This window comes from Varanus komodoensis, unplaced genomic scaffold (assembly GCF_004798865.1).
Source record: "Varanus komodoensis strain SLA01 unplaced genomic scaffold, ASM479886v1 scaffold16, whole genome shotgun sequence".
Lineage (NCBI taxonomy): Eukaryota > Metazoa > Chordata > Lepidosauria > Squamata > Varanidae > Varanus > Varanus komodoensis.
This window is the reverse complement of record NW_025335468.1, coordinates 16,918,726-16,937,212: the sequence shown is the minus strand read 5'-3', so window position 1 is coordinate 16,937,212 and position 18,487 is coordinate 16,918,726. Positions and strand designations below refer to the sequence as shown.

Below are 18,487 nucleotides of genomic sequence, written 5' to 3'. Positions count from 1 at the left end.
ACCTATCTCACAATTGTGGGGACTGGACTGAGAGAAGGAAGAGAGAATGATGAGAGCTGCTTTGAGTTCTCTGGGAAGAAGTGGGATATAAATCTAATAAACAAACTATAAATAAAGCAAAATCACAAAAAACTTTTTTGTACAACCATATTAAATTGGTTGTATTGAGCCAATTAATCTGCAAAATGCAATAGCGGCAAATGCTAAAATCGGGACTTAGTGTGATTTGTGCCCTACAAGATTGTAGAATAAAATAACAGTCATATTCTTAAAGTTGCTAAGGTAACATCTGCCTATCCTTAGCATCCATCTGGAGTTTTTGATGCCCACATGGGGTCAGAATGTCAGACCTTCTGGTACAGACCTACAATTCCCAGTGAGAAATCATTATCTATATTGGCCCCCAAACTGAGGAATGCCCTCGCTAGAGAGGTCTGCCTGGCACCAACTTTGCTGACTTATCAGTTCTGGGAGAAGCTGATTTTTAAAAGATGTTTCCCCTCAGGTTTTTAAAAACAAGTTTTGCTTGCAGCTTGTTTTATTTTTGGCATTATTTTCAGGGCATATTTCAAAATGGACTTTCCCCATTTTAGCTGCTTTTAAAAATGATCTCAAATTATTCTTGCTGCTTTAAAGACGTTAGATGAAATCTTTTTAGACGCTCTTATCACTTATTTGGCCTTATTTGTTTTTATCGCATATGAGACCTTTGCTATCTGGTAACTCCTAATGCATGGATGAATACATTAAGCCAGCCAACATGTTAGAGGGCAAAGAGCACGTGGGGGAGGCTATAAGGTGAAGCAGCAGAGGGACCATGAATCTTCTTTTTTTTCTTCTGGAAGTGCACACTGATAACAGATCCTGCCTGCAGGAACTCCAGCTAGCTCTTAAAGAGACGCCCGCGCTTGCAAGGGGCACCATCGATCGCCGCAGTGGCCAGTGACTGAAGCCTTTCAGTCTAGGAATTCGTTTGCAGGAGCCAAGCGGGGTTCATTGGCGTTGACCCACCGACAGATCAATGAAGTTCTCCCGGACGAGGAGAGGCGCTCCGAGGCGCCAGCACCCCCATTGCTTCGGAGCGCCTCATGGTCTTGGCGCGGAGCACACGCGACGGATCCCGGGCCAGCAGAGCTCAGGAGCTCGGGCCCGAAAGCGACAGCGCCGAAACTTCCACGCATTAGCGCCCGCTCGCAAGCGCGCAGGTTCCCGGGAGCGGCGCCGACACTCCACGAGCGCGTCCGCCTCCGGGCACGTCTGACGAGCGAGTGAACGAGCGAGGCAGCGTAGAGCAGGTGGGTCCTTGGCGAAGCCCCGCCCCTGCTGCGTGCCCATTGGTCGAGCGCTCGGCGCTGCTCACGCGCTCCGGGAGCGAGCCTGCTCTTCATTGGAAGAGTTGCCTGTCAATCTGGAGCCGTACACACCCGACTCGCCCGCTTGCGGCTTCCAAGGGCTGGCTTAGGAACGGTGGCTGCCGAGAAGCTGTGCGAAGCGGCGCGGCGGAGAACAAAGTTTTGCAACACTTGGGCACCTGGCGGACTGCGCGTCGCGTCTTTCGCCTGTGCCTCGGGGCGAACCCTATCAAGCGAAGTCTCCTGGTCTGGAAGCGGAAGAGAGGCGTGCTGTTTTCTGGCGTCGGTGCGGCTCTGGAGAAAAAGTTACAGCTTTCCCCCCTTTTTTTCTTTCCCTCCAATATTATTATTGTTATTATTGAAATTAAGTCGGGCAGGATCCTTGACTAGCAAGCGCTCCCTTCACTTTGGCGGGCGAGAGAGATGTTCCTTCTCAGTGCAACAACACTTCGCGTTCTGTATGGAAACTCACTGACCTGAGTGATGCGCTTTCCAGTTTCCGGAGAAAGTTAGGGAAGGATATTAATGATCGATCGATCGACTGATTCTTTTTCGTGATTGCGTTTTGCTGCTGCTGCTACTTCTCCTTCCCCCTTTTGTCAGCGGACCACCGGGTTTCCTTGGAGCTATATGGAGGGATCTCAGAATGGTTTGCACCAGGAAAACCAAAACTTTAGTGTCCACCTGCGTAATCTTGAGTGGAATGACTAACATCATCTGCCTGCTTTACGTGGGCTGGGTCACCAACTACATTGCCACTGTCTATGTGAAAGTGCAAGAGCCGATCTCGGAGAAAAAGTTAGAGGAAGACAAAGGGGACACCTTACGGATTATAGAAAGACTGGACCATTTGGAGAATGTCATCAAGCAGCACATACAAGGTACTCTATACCTCGCCCCCCCCCCGGCACCCCGCGCTTCCACCCCTTCCTCTCTTTCTCTCTTTCCCGGCGTATTTTCCTTCTGGCTGCAAATCTCCTTCCATCTCTTTCACTGCGGGGCGTTCGCTGCATTTGGTCTTGATTCGCGTCGCGTGTGTTTTTGAGGTTAGGTTCCGGCTGCCACGGGGCGGGATGGCAGAAGCCGGGGAGGTCGGGAGAGAAGAGAGATTCATTGACTAGAAGAATCGGGGGCTTTGTTAAGACGCTTCTTGGCCGGGCGAAAGTTCCTTCTTCCTGGCTGCCTCCGCTTTTTAAGCTGGCTGCTTGGGGAGCCGCCGGCGAGGCTGGCTGGGAGAGGAGGAGGAGGAGGAGAGGAGGGGCGGGGGGGGGGGGGGCGGTAGCAGCAGCGTCTTCCTTCCTTGCCGCCGCCGGTTCCGGAGCTTGCACGTTAGCGCGGCGAACGGGGCGCCGTGTTGGGTTATCGTTATTACGCCCCCGCCAATAGCCCGGGCTGGAAGAAGCTTTGGATGAGCGAACGAGCGGCAGGGGGCTCCTGGAGGCGGCTCGGAGGTGCCTTGAGCCCCCCCCCCCCGTCCCGATCCTTCCTGGAGATTTGGACGACCACGGAGAAGGCGTCCAGGGCGGCTGTTCCCGGGGCCGAGCGTCCGCCCGTGGCTGCGCTACCCCTGAGGCGTCGCAGAGGCGGCCGCTGCGCTGGTGGCCGCACGAGGATGCGAAGGCGAGAAGCGGCGCTCGGCGGGATCCGGATCCTGGGAGGCGCCCGCGCCGCGCCATCCCCGAAGCGAGCGGGGGCGCCCTCCGGCGTGGCCGTCTCCGTAAGAAACCTGCGCTGGGCTTGTCGCTTAAAGCGCGCGGGGCGGGAGCCGTCGGGGAGCGCGCCCCGGAGAGCTCACCTGGGAGACGCTGCAGCGCCCGGCTGCGCTGCCAGGCTGCCCGGGGGTCGTGCTGGGGCAGTGGCCTCCCGCCTCCCCGCCGCCCCCATTCCCCGGCCTCCCTGTGCCAGCGGCCGGCCGTCTCGACGTGGGCTGCGTTTGATCCGTCTTTGCACCTTATGCTCTGCGATACGCTGATGCTTTGGTAGGGAGGGCCGTGGGGAACAGAGCCCTAATTTGTGTAATGGCATTTTCATGTGCTCGTTCGCATCCCACTAAAACGGCGAGGATGTTGGAGGCTACTATAAGCGAAAACGACTTGGTTTCCAGATTCTGCTGTTCGTGAACTGACCGCTTTCTCACCTCCCAACAATATGTTTTCAGCATCTCCTGTGCACTGTGCTTTTCATTTATACTTTTTATTAGGCACATGTGTGTGTAGTACTGCCAACTGATTTAGGGTTTGGTGCTTAAGGAAGGATGAAATCATTTCTGTTCTTCCCTTCCCTTCCCTTCCCCTTCCCCTTCCTTTCCAGATCTGTTGGAGAGGGAGGGGGGAAGCCCTTGGCATATTTTAGCAGATTCCGCTGTGTGTTTGGTTCCCAGGGCTAGTTTGCCAGATCAAAAAAGGCCGTGCGCAGTTTTTTGGTCTGTGTGCATGGTGCTTGTAAAGGAGATACCTGGTCTGAGCTCTGGAATTTTGAGGTGTTAGAACAAGTGAATCTCCTTCTTAAAATAGTGGGTGCCTGCTAGCTTCATCACTTGTGAGCCACTTGGGCAGGTGTTTTTTTTTTTTTTGCTATCCAGCTCTTCCCTTGTCTCCCCTCCCCAAACTAATAATAATAATAATAATAATAACTCTTGCCTGTTTTTCTACAGCTGGTAAACAGACCTTTCTTGTAAATTTGTTTTGCCATCAGGGCAACAGTGTTAGAGCTATCAGTATGAGCTTTGCTAAGGGAAAAATGCTAAATGCACACAGATTTCTGTATTTAATGGTGGCATTACAAGGTCCTGTTGATTCACATGGTATTATAAAAACAACTGTTTAGTGCACATTTTTCCTTCATCTGCCTTTTTCTTAAGGATGAGCCAGAATCAAATAATAAGCTAAACAGTTTCCCATTGTGCGTGATGCTGGTACCATTCAAACTTTCTCAGTGCCATTTGGGACCCTAGAACTAATTTTTAAAGGAGGAATGGTCTTCTTACAGGGGCAACACCAGTGAGCTGGCAAATAGGGGCTGTTCAGCAGTACATTTCATTGCATTCGGAGGGACGTATTCCCAGGTAAACATGAGGACTACAGCCTTGTGATGTAATCCTGTGCATGTTTACTCCAAAGAAAGTCCCACTGTTTCAATCAGGAAATAAGAATGCAATTGCAGCCTTAGTAGAATTTAAAAAAAATGATGTGCCTAAGTTTGCATTTCAGTGGGTTTAGAGAGAACTCACTTCACTTAGTGACCATCCTATACTTGGTCTGATACTCCCTGTTAAATAGCTTCAGCAGCACAAAGTCATGGCTTTTGATATGATCTTAATGCAAAAGGGCTGATGCAGGAATGAGTCCATGGTACAGTGTATACTTTGCATGTGGAAAGTCTGAAGGTTTTTAATTCCTAACTCATAAAGAATCTCAGGTAGCTGGGCTGGCAAAGATCTTAGCATTGTTTAGAGGCTGATGTTATGCTGAACCCAAGCCATGTGCAGCAGTGAGATACACCTTTCTCCGGACTTAGTCCCAAGTTAGGTATGCAAACAAAGTATTTTAAAGCTGCAGTCACATTGTTCTTGGTCTGACGTTCCCAATGTGATTTCACTGAGATGCAGTTTTCAAACCATATAAGATGCAGCAGCTGTGGGTCAGTTTACAGAGAAACAGTTCCGTTTCAGACAATGTAGGCAACTGTAACTAGAGGCTTCTGTGGGTTAACTTTCCTTCAGGAGATGATCTCTGGAAGAGGACATTTCAACACTGAGTGGCTTGGTGGATTTCAAGAGGTCTGCAGGAAGAAAGGCAGCACAGTGGTGCAGCAATGTGGGCAAACTGTGAACTGAAACAATTTCAGATCGCAACTGTGAATGTGTTGAAATAGTAGCAGGGAAGCCACTGCCTGTGCGCTTCAGCTTCCCTGTCTGCAGTACGGGAAGGAGAAGACTGGCCTACCTTACAGGGTTCAGTCAGTATTATTATCTTCATAACATACGTACATGAAAGGTTGAAGCTGAGACACAATCACTTGCTTATTGCTGGCTAGTAAATCCATGGCCAGGGTGCAGTTTATCCTGGAGACCTTCTGCCTCCTTTTCGGAGCTATTGGAAGGATTCCGGAAGTGATATTTGTGCTTTGGCAACCTTTTAAAGCACAAAGTGAATGAGGTTCTTAAAAAAATCTTTATGTGAGAAGTGGAACTATTTTTCCATTAGAGATATTAGTTTCTTTGTAGGACATAGGAAGAAATCAGTGAAACATTAAGCAATCCTTGTGGAAGGAGAAAATCAAGACTTGTCAGTGGACCTTGTTGAGCCATCCAGAGGGAAATTATGTGCAAATGCCTGCTGCTTAAATCCACGGTAGTTCTTTGCCAAAGCTGATTTTTGCTTTGGTGAGTAAATGGCAGGAAATACATCTGGCAGGCATTTTTCAGCATATCCAACAAGGACACCATGTCACTTTGGCATGATATTGCATTGACCAGGCATTTGAATGCCGGCATCTCAAAGCGAACAAGATGCAGAATTTGAGTGAGTTGAAAGGAGGGGGTCACACCCCATATTTTGCCCCAGGCATTCATGCAATAGGATTAATAGTCCAAAAGAAACCGAAAACAGCCCCAGGGGGGATCTCTGTCGGTATAGTTGCACAGGCAAAGAAGAACATCTGCTGTGTTGAGTTCCAGAATGGGATGCATATGTGTGTGATGTGCGTGGAGAAGGCAAAACGGTGTTTCATGTCTTCACAGTGAAATGAGGTTCAGTACATGGGGAAACAAGTAAGGAGAACTGCATTCCCAAAGGTAATATTTTGGAGTCCAGATGCTGAAGCCAGGGGTGGGTAGGACCAGAGACACCTCCTTCCTTCCCTCTTCCTTCCCTCCTTTCTTCTCTTCCCCTTCCCTCCTTCTAGTGGGTGGGCAGGGAAGGGGCAGATCAGCCCTCCTAGGCCTGAACCAAACACATACAGAAGGCTTTTGAGATGACAGGCTTCCCACTCCTGGTATGGCCAACAGCTAAGAGCAACAGAAAACTGCAAACAAGGACTTAGAATGGCAAAAGTTGAACAGAAATGGAGAATACCTGAAATTCTGTGTAGATGTTGAAAAATAGAACACCTTACTGTAAGCTGAATGTGCAAAATTCTTGAAGTGTTTACGAAGTACATATGTTTATGAACAGAGGAGTTTGATTCTAATTCCGGTGACCTATTCATGGTTAGATTCAAAATTTATTCATTAGTGTTGCTACACATTCTTTATTTGGAACACTGATGTAGTAAATGGAATTATTTCTAACTAAAGAAACATCAAGTTTGTGGTGGGGGTAGGGAAGAATGGGGAATCATAGTATCATTGAGTTGGAAGGGGCCATGAAGGCCATTGGGTCCAACCCCCTGCTGTTGCAGGTCACCAATTTACGCCATCCCACTCAGATTGCTGTGTAGTTTCTTTTTGAATATCTCTACTGTGAGAGAGCCCACCACCTCTTTAGGCAGTTGGTTCCACTGTCACATTACTCTGACAGTGAGGAAGCTTTTCCTGATATCGAGTCTGAACCTGGGTTGTCACAGCCTGACTTGATTATTCCGTGTCCTGCACTGTGGCATCAGCAAGAAGAGATCTTGACCTTCCTCTTTGTGACAACCTTTGAGATACCTATAGAGTTCCAGTCCTTTCTTTTAATACTGCTCGACACACCCTTTTAGTTACTTCTCTGTTCTTGTTTCTTCCCTCCATCCATCACTGAGGCCATGGCCATGTGGAGCACAGGCCCCTAATTCCAAACATGACCAAAGCTTCTGTTTCTGCTGATTGACCAGAGTGTGGCATTTCTATGACACCACACCTCACAGGTACAAGATGGCTTACAGCAGTTATAAAAAATGCTACCACCCTCAAAGGACTCAAGGCTTCTTACACAATCACCGTCAATTACAAGATTGATCTTGTCTAGAAACTGTCCAGACTGAAATAGATGACTGTGATGGTGATTTCTTCTAGCAGGCTTCAAACTGTGCTTCTATATGCCTCTGAGGTTTGGTAAGAGGATCTTGGATAAAATGAACTTTCATTTGTTTCTGAGAGTCCACAGTGTCTTTGAAACAGTTTGCATGAAACAAATTTTGTATCCAAAATGTGAATATAGAAATTCCCTATATTCATTCTACCTATAATGACCCCAGATATCAAAGGTAGAATGAAGGTGAATACAGAGTGGGGTGCGTGTATCTGGCACAATATGGTCTTGGATGCTGCTAAATAAATACTCTTATGACACAGCTGTATGTATACTTAGATGTATGTTGGCTGAGAAATTCTAGGAGCCGTAGGATTTCTACCTGTCTGATAATACAAAGCAGGTCTACCCTAAATCCTTCTGAGCTTTCACTAACTTCAGGACTCCAGCAATGGCAATATTTTTTAAATTATTTTATACCTCACCATGAAAGATTGAATAGTATTTTGATGTAGTCATGGTGCAAATATGATGTTTTCATTAGGCGACTACAAGAAATGGAAAGTATTGTTTTTTATACTGATCTAGGGTTTTTTAATGCTTAGTATAACTATAAACAACCACCCACCACCTGATAATTGTAGGAAGCAAGAAAGGCCACTTCTCACAGAGCTTGCAAACGAGCAGTTTTGCTTTTTGATTTGGTCTTGAATACATGTAGAAATGAAAGGCCGAAAGTGATAGCTTCATGTATTATGCAATTGGTTTGCCATGGCTAAGAAATGAATGTGTCAAACTTTGCCTTTTACTGCATGGAGCTTTATTGTCAGAGCATGTACTTTAAAGAGCCAAGGCTAATTAATATTAGATTAAATGAGATGTCAATGATTTCCAACACAAAGGAGAAATACATTCAGTATGGCTACGTTTCCAAGATAGGTAGTCATTCTACTGTGTCTATAAAAGAGCATAGTCATTACAGAATATTGATGCTAGCAAAGTTATCCTGATTCAGGGTTAGAAATTGCCCCAGGAGCTCATGGAGCCTCCCTCAAAATGAATGCTGAGCCTTACAAACCCTACTAATCTTCATAAGGGCTTGGCTACATTTACCATCATCTCTTCTGGCCTGGCACATCCTTACCAAGTGCAACAAAATGATGGAGAATGGGGAGGGAGGAAAAATGCCCCTTTTCTCACCAGTTGCCTTTCCTGCTTCTCCTGGGCTTAGGAATTTTTCTGTTTTTACCACCTGGGAAACTTGAAAAATTCCCAAGCCAATCTGCAAACAGCTTCAATCTCTATTAAAGAATATGCTTTTGTTTTGGGCAAATTTCCTGACTGTTCACAGGTAGGTGCCCCATGCCTTCAAAAGTCTCTGTTCTTTTTATGCTCATATCTTCCTACTTCTGTATTCTTGAAGATCTCTCCCTGTGATCTTTGTACCGCCATTGAAAAGTCTCTTGCTTGCTCACATTTAGTCCTTTCTCCCTTGTGTGCTATATGTGTTAGGACTCCTTCCAGAATGTCTTTGTGATGCCACCTCCCCCCCCCACCTTTCTACAAAATCTATCTTTTTCATAAAGCTTTAGGTGCAATCCCTGAATTCCCTTACCCTACTGTAACTGAGCCAAACACTAGACTGAACAAGTGGGTATTGCTTCCCTGTTTGCCAAGGTCTCTGCTCCCCCATTTCCCCTGGGTTGAGTTTAACATGGTTGGAAGAAGGGCTCAAGGTAGTGTATTCTATACTGTGCACATTTCTGGTGCTATAGGGATGGATGGATGGATGGATGGATGGATGGAGAGGTTCATCAGACTGTTTATGAAGTTCAGATTTCATGACGACTGGTATGGCTGCAATATAAATAACTGAATTTTCTCACACATTTCCTGTTGAATGGTTTAGCCAATGGGCTTTCTGATGTACAAACTGGAAAAGTGTTCCAGGCTTGCCTCTGATTGCCCCCTTGTGTTTTACTTTCATTCCAATTTATTTTATTGATTTTTATTCTATTGTCATGTACACCTAGCCTGGGCATTTTAAAATTTTCACTTCTGACAGTAAATATAATCTCAGATGAAGCTTGTTTCCTGAATTATAGTACTATTACATGGGCATGACTTATAAAAAAGTAAAATTTTCAGATTTCTTGTCAACACCTGTTCTCTGGACATTTTCCAGAAAAAGTAGTTTTGTGTCATTTGAGAGAAAATGCAAAATAAATACATTGCTGACTTGAAGCATTATCCAGGCAAAGGTTAGCGTTTTAAATCCTGGTTTCCTTCCATGGAAGAAAGGAGTGTGTGCATATATTTATCTTGCTGTAATAAATTACATTTAAAAATGCTTACCTATGCCCAGGTCAGGGCTTCAGTCATGAAATCTAAACATTAATGCCAGCTTGTAAAAATGTGAAATGCAATTATCATGTAGGAGAACGGTGTTAATTACACTTAAGCAGAGAAAGCATCTTTAGCTGTTATTCATACAGTAAATACAATCTGGTGCTAGATCTGGTAGATCATAGCAGCATTTGCATGATGGAGTAACACATCTAGAAAATGTACTTATAACACCCACCTATTAAAAGTGATCTCACCCCGAAATAATTGGGTTAATTTTCTTGATAGAATCACTCTCGCACAACTTTTGAAAATGACTTGCATAGTAATTATCTTAATACGCTGTCATAAATAAACTTGACAACTAACTAAGAAAAATACTTCTACTACTATCAGCTGCCCGGCTCCTGGGTCTTCAGCCGGTGCTGTAGATTCAGAAGTCGGCAGGCGAAATCTTTTTGTGGATGGCTGAGTATGACCTCCTGTGAAGCAGAGGGCTGGAAGGGGCTGACTCCGCATTGCTTCCCTTGTTGCCTCTGGCAGCGGCGTGACACCAGTCAGAGACAAATAACGGCACACTTTCCATCCCCAAGAAGAACCGTTATAAGAGCGCTCAATAGGCCAACAGGTGTAACAGTTTGTAGGGGCAGCCGTTGAAACTAGGGCAACATTGAAAGTCTGATTTCACTGAGTACTCAGCCCAAGGCCTTTTAAAAGAACCATGGCGTTATCCCGTGCCTAAAACAACAGAGTGGTAAGGCCTGGCAAGCTGCAGTTGGCGGAGTATTGGGCCGGGCAGATGCGACCGTAGGCAAAGCCCCCTGCAGCTGGGAGCTGCCACCGTGCTTCACAGGTTTTGTACATCTGAACCATCATCTTGGAGGCCATGTCTAGAGCATGTGAGATGTGCAGGTGGCCGAGGGTGGCTGCTAAGGTCTCAGGCTGTGCCTTGATCTGAACCCAGAATCAAACCAGTGACTAGTGCAGATCAAACAGAACAAGCTGTGCTTGCCATTCTTAGTATTAAGGTGCATGGCGTTTTTATCTGACTTTGCAGGGATTGCCATAACCAAGGGTCATGGCATCAACACCACACGATCCGGTGCTCTAAGAGTCTTTTCTCAGTTTATTGTGCTTATGTGAGTCAATGATAGTCATTTCTGGGTAATCAGTAATAAATCAGTATTGTTGTTGATTAGTGCTAATAAATAACAATTGTGTGTGTGTGTTTTATGATTTCAGTTTGAAAGTGCATCTGTCACAGCAGTTTCAAGGAGGAAGATACAGGAGAAAAATGGGATGATGAGAGAAAACGGGGCAGCTCAAAGGCAGTTACCTGAGTCACATGTGATGAGATACTGCCATGAGTGAATTACTCCACGGGACTTCTGGTGCCGCAGTGGCCACCATTTTGAATGTTGGCACATGCTGAGGGCATGCCATTGCTTTTTGTTACGTGTGAACCTGGTGAGAGTGGTTACGAAACCACTTGGGACCCTAAAAGCCCATGGGTCCTGGTGACTTGTTGACCACTCCCAGCAACTCAGCCTCACCAGATTCACACATAACAAGAAACTACAGTCTTCTGCTGCTCAAATATTCATAAATGGCAGTTGCCATCGCAATGAGAAGCCCTGCTGGGAAATTAATCTGCAGTGGCTTCTCATTACATGCAAACCAGGCCATTTTTTGTGGCTGTGGAAAAAAGTTGTGACTTTTTAGGGTATCTGGAAATGTTTCTTCATAACAGCAGATAATTAGTAGACTCTGATCCTTACTAAATAGTAATAATAATAATGGTGGCAGCAGCAGTAGTAATAATATTTTTTAAACAAAATTCTTTCTAGTAATACATGAAGCCTATCTTTTGTGTTAGGCTTCACGTGCAAAGCAGTTGTTTACAAAATTAATTTTTGAGTGGAAGGACTGCATCTTTTAAAACATAGGCATTTTGGAAGGGCAGTGAGAGGGGAATATTTAGTCTGAAACAAGTGTATATATTTTAGGGGATTTTTGTTCTATTCTGTAATGCTGTCTCATTAACAATCTGTTAGGTGAATGGTTAATTATTGTGAACTAGCATCATGTTTGTTTGCTTCAGTCTCTTCATTGTTGGTGCGATCCAGATACTTAAAGGGGAGCTAAAGAGACCTGCAAGGAAGTAACTCGGAAGCTTTCTGTTTTCTTCTTGATATTGCTGAATGGATAAACAGTCCTAGCTTAAGACTTATGGTAATAATTCAGGGCAAAATCTCAGTGAGTGAGATGTGATCTTTCTCGACCACACAAGGTGAGGGTAGGAAGAATCCCAGCCCCAAGCTCAGGAGGAAGAAGGACAGGACATCAGCCTGTTAGTTCTGCTGCCTTTGGAGCACCTCTGGAGAAAATATGTGTGGCTTATTTGATTACTTGCTCTGCACCCAGTGTTCTGTGCAGCACCCAAGTTCAGGCTTCCTGTAGATACAAGCCTCTGCCAGAGTTGCCCATGCCCATCTCAGGCTCCTGGTTTCAGGTTACTTTTTCAGTTTTCCAGCACTCCTGGTGAGATCGAGCAGGTTTGGTCAAGGCCACCTGGGAGCTCCGTATCTTGGGCCTTTCCCCACCTTTCCCTGCAGCATGCTTGGCATCCAGGGTGGGTACACCCTAGCACACAAGCGCTACGTTGAAAGAGAGCCCTCAAGTTTGAACGTTGCTAACTTAGAAGGGTTTCTGCATTTTAATAGTTTATTGTATCAGCACTATATCCTGTTTTGCCCATAATTAAATATATGGGTTAATGTTTGGGGAATGCAGTAGTGAAGTAAGTCAAAAAACAAAGTGATTCTGCTCCTAACAACAATTCCTTAGAAAGTGCACACGCATACAAGGAAAGCTAATATACTCATAGTGTGTCAAATAATTCTCCTGCCATGTGCAATAACTTTACATCAATATATTTGTCCCCCACCTGACAATTCCTAGAAAATGTCTTTGATTTCTTCTTTAAAAAGAAAATGTGTTTAATTCCTTCCCATTTTTCTTCATTGTATTGATTAAAGCTTTTCTGCTTTGCCTGGAGCCATCAAATAGCAAACCATCTGCTAAAAGCAGATTAACACATTTCTGGCTATTAACATATTTTTATTTTCTTTTTCTTTTTTTAAGTACACAGCAAAACTCTTGTCTAAGTATCCCTTAAACAGAAGGAAGTTTTGTTTTGTGCAAAGATGACCTAGGGGGTGAAAATGTCTAATGCCATCTCTAGGACTGTGGACACATGAAATAGAATGCAGCACAACCCACAGTGTTGGACAAAGGTTTATTTTCAAGCCTGGTCAAAATGTTGGCAACCTATGCTTCAGCGGTCTTTAAACATTGTATCATGGACTATGACTAGCGGGTGGCTTCCTGCCAGGTTTTGGCTATTGAGTGGAAAGCTCGCTTCTCTTTTCTCTCCAGCTACCCCTGTCTCCTGGCAGCTGAACCCTGTTTGTGAATAATTCTGCGAGTGATGCAACAAGAAGTGTGGGTATCAGTGCTGCATAACTTAAGCTAAAATGAGGAATGGGCCTGCTGGTTGAGCACACGGTCTGCATGCAGAGAGAACCCAGTCTGGTCCCCGGCATCTGCAGAAAACTCCTAGCCTGGAACCCTTGCATACTCCCAGGAGTCCCTGCACGTGAGCCTTCTCCAAGCTGCTGCCACCCAGGTGGTTTTGTTGTTGGCTTATGGCTCTGGCTTATTTGTGGAGAAGCAAAGCAGAATTCTCAGTTCACACGTGATAATAAACAAGCCACCTTGGTTTGTTTAGCAGCTCCTGGCTGCAGGAAGACTCAAGGGGGAATGATCAGGCAGAAGCACTCTGTTTGGTTCCAACAAGCTGGGTTGTCACGGCAGGCAGGGCAGCTCTGGGTTTTTTGAGCAGCACCTACATCAAAATAGGACTAGAAATAGTCCTATGAGCAAAAGCGACACATATTGGTGAAAATGTATGAGCCTGAGGCTGCAGTATGGGTGGATTGTCATTTGCATGTCATGGGACATATTTCCTTTGTGTTTTTCTCTTCTAGACCTTGTTACTTTTAAGCTCTTCAGGTGCCTTGGGGGAATAGGGCAGCATCAGTCTCTGGGAACTGGGGCTTGCCTTCTGTGGCTACTGCACCTTGATTTAGCCAGGAGAGGTTAAGATATCACTGTGCTGTATCTGCATTGAGCAGTCTGGCCAACCTCTGAATGAGCTGCAGCATCCCAAAGTTTGTACATGTTGAGCCTGTATTGTTATTGGAGTAAGAAACTTTGTTTTCTCTGAAGGGAACAAGATGTTCCAGCACTGGTGGCTGGGGCACACTGGGAGATGTAGGCCTTTGTTCTGCCAGAGACATTGGATTGTGCCTTTAAGAACTAACATTGGAACATTTTTGCGTTCCTGTGCAACTTTTTGGCACTGAAGCGTGCACAGTTCCTTTACATTATTTGCATAATTCCCCTGTAGAAAACCAGTCCCTATCATATTTAATCAATGTGTGAAACCTTTGCCTGGTATAATGACATAATAACAAGGCCAAAATAGTATCTCAGCAAATGTGTGGTCTTGTGTACATGGAGTGGCCTACATTTCCTGGTAAAATAGGGCAAAACTGGTTTGTAGAAGGAATGCTTCCCGGCCCCTTCCATGTCTCTCTCGAAACGCCACATGGAACCAAAGCTTACTTTGACTCTACATTTGACTCTTTGACTCTACAAAAGCAGTTTGGCATAGATAGACGCATGTCACTCTCGCTTTTGCTATGAGATCCTAGGAGTAGAATGCAGGTCTTCCCCACAGTGCGATCATATTGCTATTCTGGGCATTCTAGGCACTTCCAACCTTGAGTGCCCCATGTGGATGCTTCACACGTCGTTCAACCATACACATTTAGTATTTATTTACTGCATTGTTATCCTGCTATTCAAAAAAAGCAGTTCATCTCAATCAAAAGGCGAGGCAGCCCTGCCATCAGGCTTAAAAATGAAAAATGAGAAGACACAGAGACTGAGCTCATGCAACACTCAAGGGGTGAATATGAATTGAGTTTGTGATTGTTGTGGAATTGTGGGTTACTGTGGGAAGGTTCAAAAAGTTGATCTCGTCTGAGCAGAGTCCCACAATTACAGAGTCAGCTTTAGGAAAGGGTACCCTGTAAGAATGGTTGAAGCTCCCGTTCTTTCTGCCCCTTCCCCCCTCCCCAGTTTCTATCTTTTTCATTGCAAAGCAGACAAACCCTCATTTCTCTGAAATATGCATTCTTTTTAATGAACAGGCAACAAAATTTGGTAATTTAGAGCATCAGATTTGACACCAGCATAGGTAACTCATGATTAACTTTAGTCCCTTTTCCATGTTGGGGGAAATGGGGGTTTTTTTGGAAGTAACTTGCTCTAGTGAGTCTTGCCAGTTAGCTGGTAATTGAGCAAGCTCAAGGAATGTTGCCAAATCCAGGTGTCTGGACCTCCACAAAAAATAGCATCTGTTCTCCTCAAATGGTGGAATGGCAAATTACAAATTACAGATCGCTCTTAATAAATGTTTCATGATGGAATATTGAATTTACAGTAGTACAGGCATGTCAAAACGTAACAACTTGCTTGGAAGGCAATTGTTTTGGAACGGCCCCGGTTACTGCCATGGTTCCACACTCTAATGGTAATATTTACAGAACTGTACTTTTCAGTTACTGCTTTCGCAGTGTTTCAATCACGTTCATTTTGGGAAAGATGCTTGGCCACCATTTTGACTACACATATATTTAATGAAGAGGATCAAACATACAAAGGTTAACTGGCTTTCAGTTAAGACTGCTGTCACGTTTCTGTGTGCTGCATTTCTTGGCATTTTGTTGCATATTTTGAATCTACTTTTTCTTGGAAATGCATGGGAATGTTACTGAGGAAGAAGATCTGGCTTGAAATATGATGGAAGAGATTTTTCACCGCTGCTGGCTTTCTTCACATTTCATCAAAAGCTGCATCTTTCATAGGCTGACAACAAAGTTCTTTTAAGAACAACAAGGTAGAATTTGACTGAGAGCTGCCTCAACACCATCTGTCCATTCATACTGGCATTGCTGCCACTCTTCTGAAAGCTGAAATCTGCCACCTTTGCATCATCAGATCATCTGCTGATTGGAACACTTCCCAAAATCCTGAAGGAAGATAAAAGTCTCTAGAGACATTCAAAGGCATTACTTTTCTTTAGCAATCCCCTTTTCTCCCTCTGTACTGCATACATAGGAAATGAAGAGAGAGCCTTCATGGTTCCCTTGAATTGAAATTCTTCCAGATATTCATAGGTTGCATTTTGCTTCCAGGACCAGCATTAATGGTAGGCATGATTCAGCACCTGTCCAAGGGCCCACACAAGATGCCCAATTGGAAAGAGTCCCTGCTGGTGCTCTTCTCCGCCTCTCACTATGACCCAGAAAACAGTGGTGCTGATGTCACTGCCCACTGGTTCTCTGTCTACCAAGCAAGCCAGAAGTAGCAGTGATGACCAAGAGGAGAACAGCAGAAGCTGGTGGCAATGGAGGTGAACAGGTAGACCCGCTGAGGGAGGGTGGCATTGAAGGTGTGTTGCCCAAGCACCTTCAGAAACCTGGTGCTATCACTGTTTGTTTCCTTCTGCATCAGAAGAGGGCATTAGGAGCTGGGCAACCACAGTTTGAAGTGTAGGACTGTTGCTAGCAAACAGATTTCTCACCTCACCATAATGTTTAGAAGGTCCATATCCCATTACAGCTGCAGCATTGGAGGAAAGGAAGATCAGCAGTTCCTTTGTCACACTTCTTTTGTCACATGTGAAGTGGTCTTTACATACGGCTAGTCCTACAGGGAAGATAAAAGCACAAGGCAGCAGAGAATACGTTTAATGCTACTGTTGAATCAAGGCAGATTTATGCTGCTAGCCTCCTTTTATTGCCACTTCCTAATAACTTTTATTGGAGGATAAAAGCAGAGGGAAGTAGGCAGAACAGAAACTTTAACTCTGACTGACTGTACTATTTAAAGAATCTTGACTTCTTCAACACTTTTGAATCTAGCCTAATTTAAATGTATTATAGGGGAATTATTTGGGCATGTTAAGGTAGGTTGGCACACTTGCTGCTAAGGCAGAGAAGAATCATTTCCCTGTTGGGTAAAGGGTTTGTTTTGTTCCCAATAATCTGTAGTGCCCTTGAGCTTTCCCACAGGCCATCATGCATTGTGTTCTCTGCGCTTCTCCAGCTCCCTGAACCCTGACATGGATAGATGCTGTTTCATTTTCCATGGAAGCTCAGTCCTGTGCTTATCTGAAGCAGAGGCAGAAGCAGAGAGTGTTGCTAAATATAGTCCGTAGCTCCTCTGGGCCAAATCTCGGATTGCTGCCAGTATGTGGTGGAATGCCATTGTTTCCCATGCCACTGAGCCCGATTTTGGCAAGAGACACTCACCCTGTGAGCAGCTGATGCAGGGTGGATGCAGAGAGCGCCATATGTTCTTGACTCCATGGTCCTTGCCGGATTATAGGTGGCTGGGATAGAATCTGGGCAGACAAGAGGAGAAGGAATGGGGGCCATGGCTTGGGAGCACCCCATTCCCTTTTAGATATTTGCAAATAACACCCCCCCCCCCATGTTCACAGTCCTCTCTCAGTTTGTTCTTGTTTGAATCACTGTGGTCTGAAAAAGGTGGTAAAACTATTGTAAATTTTCTCCTAAGTCAAAAATTGGATGGAGAGACAATCTGCCTTACTACTATTTCCACTACAGTGATGTAATTGTCTAAAATTCACTGCTGCTTAAAATATGCCCGGGATATTAAAAGCCACCTTGGTACACAAGCCAGGATTTTTCACTGATATGTTGCACTGCTAATGCTTAAAAGGCTCTTGTAACCACAGCTGCAGTGCGAGTCCAAATGTTTTGCATGGAAATCTGACTCCAAAATTCTGGAAGAGAGATCCATAGGCAAGCCTCTTAGACACAGCATCCTGTCAGTGGTTGGTGCTAAACTGGGGTGGGTGCACATTGGTGGAGATCGTAAATACAAATATATTTCCTTACTTCTCCAGTGCTTTGGTATCAAATGAATTCATTTTACCTCATCTGTTTTAAATATGATAACAGGCAGAAGGCTGTTCTTGCATCCAGTCATGATCTCTCCAGCTGCTTCTAGGACCTGGAAAATGCAAGGTCTCAGGCAGCGAATAGCACAGAAAGTTTGTTATTCCCGTAGGGAAATGATCCCTGCCTGCTAGGTACTGAGGAGCATCTGAGTCCAGGGCATGTGGGAGTGAATGCAGGGAATCCGTCCCTTCTTCCCTCCATCCCTCTCTGCAGATAAATAAGCATACAGGGACGGATTCATGGCACAAGTCTTTCATGCACACCACCCCCTTGCCTTGCAAGGTATGGAGACTTCACAGTCACAAAATCTGTGAATATTCTGATGGAAGGAGACAAGCAGATGGATGGCCCTTTCTGTCCAGTTTAAGAAGTTGCATGAGATGATGAACTCTGGCATCCTGCATGGAGCAGCCTTGCCAAACAGCAGCAGCAACACAAAGAGAGTCCAAGTGCGAATTAGAAGGTACATCTCAGTCAATATGTCTGCCTTTCAGCGGTCTGCTACGTAAAGTATTTTCATAAATTAGAAGACAGTACTATGGAGAGTTGCCTTTAATGATATAGTCAGATTATAATCATGTGCCCAAGGTAGGTGTTTACTAGAAGAAAGAAAAAAAAATGTTATTAGCCCATGAGGGTAGTTTTGCTGTCAGGCTAGCATAATACCTTGAAGCACAAGTGTGGCTTCTCACTCTCTTTCAGAAGTAGGTAGCTCCAG

At 45.0% G+C, this 18,487-nt stretch overlaps 1 protein-coding gene across 1 annotated transcript in view; it reads left to right on the top strand.

The window, feature by feature from the left end:
• The first annotated feature begins 1,459 nt into the window (after window positions 1–1,459).
• GALNT18 (polypeptide N-acetylgalactosaminyltransferase 18) overlaps window positions 1,460–18,487 on the top strand; it is a 332,287-nt gene continuing 315,259 nt past the window's right edge. Inside the window, exon 1 of the mRNA XM_044425517.1 lies at window positions 1,460–2,233. Within this exon, the coding sequence (XP_044281452.1) occupies window positions 1,999–2,233 (235 nt within the window). The 5' untranslated portion in view covers window positions 1,460–1,998. The remainder of the gene's footprint in view (window positions 2,234–18,487) is intronic.